The sequence below is a fragment of the Podarcis gaigeae genome (genome assembly GCF_964106915.1).
Source record: "Podarcis gaigeae genome assembly, chromosome: 13".
Classification (NCBI taxonomy): domain Eukaryota; kingdom Metazoa; phylum Chordata; class Lepidosauria; order Squamata; family Lacertidae; genus Podarcis; species Podarcis gaigeae.
Window position 1 is genome coordinate 25612832 of NC_139689.1, and position 4296 is coordinate 25617127.

Genomic DNA, 4296 nt, shown 5'->3' on the forward strand with positions numbered 1-4296 from the left:
AATCATGCAACAGATCAGTGGGCTATAAGTAAGTACATAAATGGGTACATCAACAAGGCATGTGATCTGAAAAGCAAAAGTGTGAATGATCCAACTGAGCTGCATAAATGCAAGATGACCATTGTGACACAGGGCAGATGTTGAATCTGCATATCTAAATTTATCTGGAAGCTGTAACTGGCAATGATGATGTGTTTCAGGAACTCCCTTTAATTATTCTTACACACAGAGAGTTCACCTTTTCAGAACAATCCTGGAAGATATATCTAGAGAAGATTGCCTCAAACCCAACAGTTTTGATAAAGCATTTTTGATCTCCTTATTTCTCATGCTATAGATTATTGGGTTGAACATGGGTGGTACAAGACTATACATCACAGTTAATGCAAAATCCAGGTCAGATGGAGTTTTAGAGGGAGGCCTAAGGTAAGCAAAACATCCTGTGAAACAAAATACGGAGAAGACAACAAGGTGGGGTATGCAAGTGGAGAAGGCCTTTTTCCTTCCCTGAACAGAAGGGATTTTCAGAACTGCAGTAAAGATATGCACATAAGTAACAACAATGTAGACAAAACATCCAAACACAAATGTTATACTCACTACTAAAGCTCCAATTTCTGCTAGGTATAGATTAGAGCAGGCAAGTATAAGTAACTGTGGAATCTCACAGAAAAACTGATTGACAATGTTTGAGCAGAATGGAGTTGCAAAAGTTCCACAAGTGTGCAGAACTGCATAGAGCAGACCAGCAACCCACACACAAGCAATCAATTTTATACAGGCTGCCCTGTTCATCACCATTTCATATTGCAATGGATTGCAAATGGCAACGTATCGGTCATATGCCATGACTGTAAGAAGAGCAAACTCAGATGAGATAAAGAAAACAAATAAGAGGATTTGAGCAACACATCCAGCATAAGATATGTATCTGGTATTCATGAGAGAATTGGCTATGGATTTGGGGATAATGACTGAAATAGCTCCTTGGTCTTGGATGGCCAAGTTCATCAGAAAGAAGTACATAGGAGTGTGAAGGCGGCGATCAAACGCTACTGCAGAGACAATGAGAAGATTCCCGAATATAATTGCCAGATACAATACTAGGAACAGAAGGAAGTATAGAATCTGCATGTCTCGTATTGCTGAGAACTCCAGGAGTAGAAACTCAGACACAGCAGATTTGTTATCTATTTTTGCATCCATAACTAAAATGTTTTCTGCCTCTGAAATAAAACAGAGAGATGAACAGTGATTAAATCCTGTTCTGATAACAAATATTTACTAAACTCTATCTTAAAAATGTATCACAGTGGTTTACAAAACTGTAAAAACATAAATGTTCTATCTCTTTCCTTGCTATACTTTATGCATATGCTAAATGCAGCAGAAACAATCTGCAGAGGTAAGATGTCTCTCTTCATAATCTCCATACTCACAAAACACATTTCTATATTGTAATTCAATATTAGAATTGAAAAACTAGCTCTTAAGTCTCACAAGATAACTTGCTACCCAAATCAAGTTCAAGGTTCTTGTATTAAGTGACTATGTCAATAACAACTTAAGTCCAGGAGAGCTTAGGTGTCTGATTCCTTATATGCCTGTCTTATCACCAAGGTATTTGGCACATAGCTGTCAACTTACAGATTTGAAAATAAGGGACCAGCAGCCTTGAAAATAAGGGATCAGCAGCCAAAATAAGGGACCTGCAGCCTCACCTGTTCCAGGCACTCCAGTCTTCCTGTCCTCCTGCAGTCTGGTCAAACTCGAAGCTGGTAGCTTCGAGAACACTGTCCAACCAACTTTGTAACCAGAGGTTCAACTGAATAGAATCTGAATCACATGCACCACAAGGCCTATGCAGCCTCAACTTAAGATGGCTCCCCGGCCTAGCTTTGCACTGCAAAGTTTGCAGCAGCACGTGCAACAAAATGGCGTCCAGCATTCAAAACCCCCCTCAGCTTGCATTAACTAGCCACACACAAGGCATGCAAGCTCCACCCCCCCAGTCGTTCTTAGTCTTCTTATTGGGTGAGCAACACAGCCAAGCAACACAGTTGGAGCCTCCCTCCTCCCTGGCCGGCAGGGAGAGGAGCTGCTTCCTTTGAAATTTAAGGGACATCATTTAAGGGACATCCATCAATAAGGGACAGCAGCGGGACATGGTGCTGGAATAAGGGACTGTCCCTTCAAATAAGGGACACTTGACAGCTATGATTTGGCATATTCTCATGGTTCACCCAAATGACTTGTATCATTATTCTGGGTCAAATTTTCAGGAACACCTTCCCAGCTAAGACCAGACAGAATTTAACTGGTTGTTTTTTTTTTAAAAAAAATAATATATTTTTTTTAATGCCCATTTTTAACCTTAATGCACACTGCACACAGAATATGTTTTTGTCGTTGTTTAGTCGTTTAGTCGTGTCTGACTCTTCATGACCCCATGGACCAGAGCACAGCAGACACTCCTGTCTTCCACCGCCTCCCACAGCTTGGTCAAACTCAAGTTCATAGCTTTGAGAACACTGTCCAACCATCTCTTCCTCTGTTGTCCCCTTCTCCTTGTGCCCTCAATATGTTTTTAAGAATATACAAATGAATGGGCTCCCAGAGAGAAGCTCACAACTGTTCTACTCCTCCTCAAGTCTTTTTGCAGCTACACTGTGTTAAATTAAGCCAAGGTGATTATGCTCTCTCCTCACAAATTAGGATCTGTAATCAAGGTTTGCTCTTGGTTACTGCTGGTGGTTACTGAACAGAGAGCTTAATCACCAGTCCTAGTTTGGATGACATGCTAAGGGAAAGCTTGGTATAAGGACCAGGGGGGAGAACAGCTACTGTAGGTGTCTTTCCAGAAGGCTGCACAATTGTGAAACCTCACAAATCTAAGTTTTGTCTTGGCATGTCATGCAAAGCAAGCCATAGTGTATGCTGAGCACAGTATATATAGATATTAGGAGAGAACAATAAACCAGCATGATAGTACTATTGTCTGCATTCAGATCTCAGGAAACTACCCAGGCAATAACTAAAATTATAAAAATGCAAATGCCTTACTCTTTTTCTTAGTAGATAATATATTTCCAGATGCAATTTCATCACTACTTTAGGGTGTTCTGTATTCTTTGATCCACTCAATGAGCTTTGTTAAGAAATCACACTCTCCATTTCTTTCTGAGGCAGTGAAATTGTTTGTCTACCCTCACATTTGAAAATGTTTGTATACCCTTGCAAAATGACGCCTTTACTATGGGGAACAGAATTATTACTACAGTATTTATGTTCCCGGGAGTTTGATCTCAGGAGCACAACCCAAATTAGCAATTGTGTCCCTGGAAGCTTGTACTGAGTAGTCCAGAAAAAATCAGCAATAGTGTTTCTTGTGACTTGGTCCCAGGAGTGCAACACAAATAACCAATCAAAGTATGTAAATAAATGTTAACAGTCTCGTCTATATTTCTGAAAATGGGTCTCTAGGTACATGAGACTACATTAGCAAACATGAGCACTAAATTCTTCTTAACCACTAATTTGAATAATTCAGTGATCTGAACCAATAAAAAGTTTAAGATTACAATCATGTCAGGTGTGGCATCATTCAAAGTAATGAATATCATGCTCTTGAGGCTAGTTTCCAGCTAGTGCACTAAATCTAACTGTATACATAAAATGTAGTACATGAAAGACACACACGTTTTTAAAACTATGTATACGTCAGGGACTGGCTGGATGAGGAGGTGGGGACCTCTCGGCCAGGAGCCCCCCAGGGACGTCAAGGGAGAGGAGCGCTTCGATCCCAGGTCCTGGTGCTGGGACAACTGGGAAAAGGCTGGGGAACAAGCTAGGAGATGATGGAAGCAGGAAGTTGGAGTGATCAGGGGGTGGGGGTGGGGTCAGAAGAAGGCCCTTTCAGGACAGAGTGGGAGGCTGAGCATCTCAGTGTGAACACAGACACAAACAGGGAGGAATCAGAGAGTACACAGGCCGTCCTGCAGCAGTCCTGCTGGCTCTCCTCCTCTCAAACCCAGATCTAGAGAGTCCTATGTGTTGCTGAGCAGCGGACCAGACAGGCCCAGAGCCCAGACAGGATCATCCCCATGTTTCCATCTGTTGGGAAAGGCTCCAGAGTGAGAAGCTAGAGGGGAGAGGTGGAGTTGGAGATCAGCGTCCAGCAACATCTCAATCTGAAGGAGTCAAGCCAGGGAGACTTCCCTGTTATTTTATGTGAGTCCATTGCATTTCAAGCCTCTAGCCTATTCTAGGGGCCCAGCACTTTCCTGTCAGCCCTCA

General features: G+C 42.0%; 1 protein-coding gene across 1 annotated transcript; it reads right to left on the reverse strand.

Annotated features, from left to right (window-relative positions):
* Nucleotides 1–234: 234 nt before the first annotated feature.
* Nucleotides 235–3086, reverse strand: LOC310830505 (olfactory receptor 14A16-like; the record flags this gene model as incomplete). The annotated part of the gene is made up of 2 exons (XM_083710285.1): nt 3064–3086; nt 235–1226 (listed from the first exon to the last, which is right to left on the reverse strand). The coding sequence occupies exon 2, from the start codon at nt 1204–1206 to the stop codon at nt 235–237; it is 972 nt and encodes a 323-aa protein (XP_083566411.1). The 5' UTR covers nt 1207–1226; nt 3064–3086.
* Nucleotides 3087–4296: the final 1210 nt, after the last annotated feature.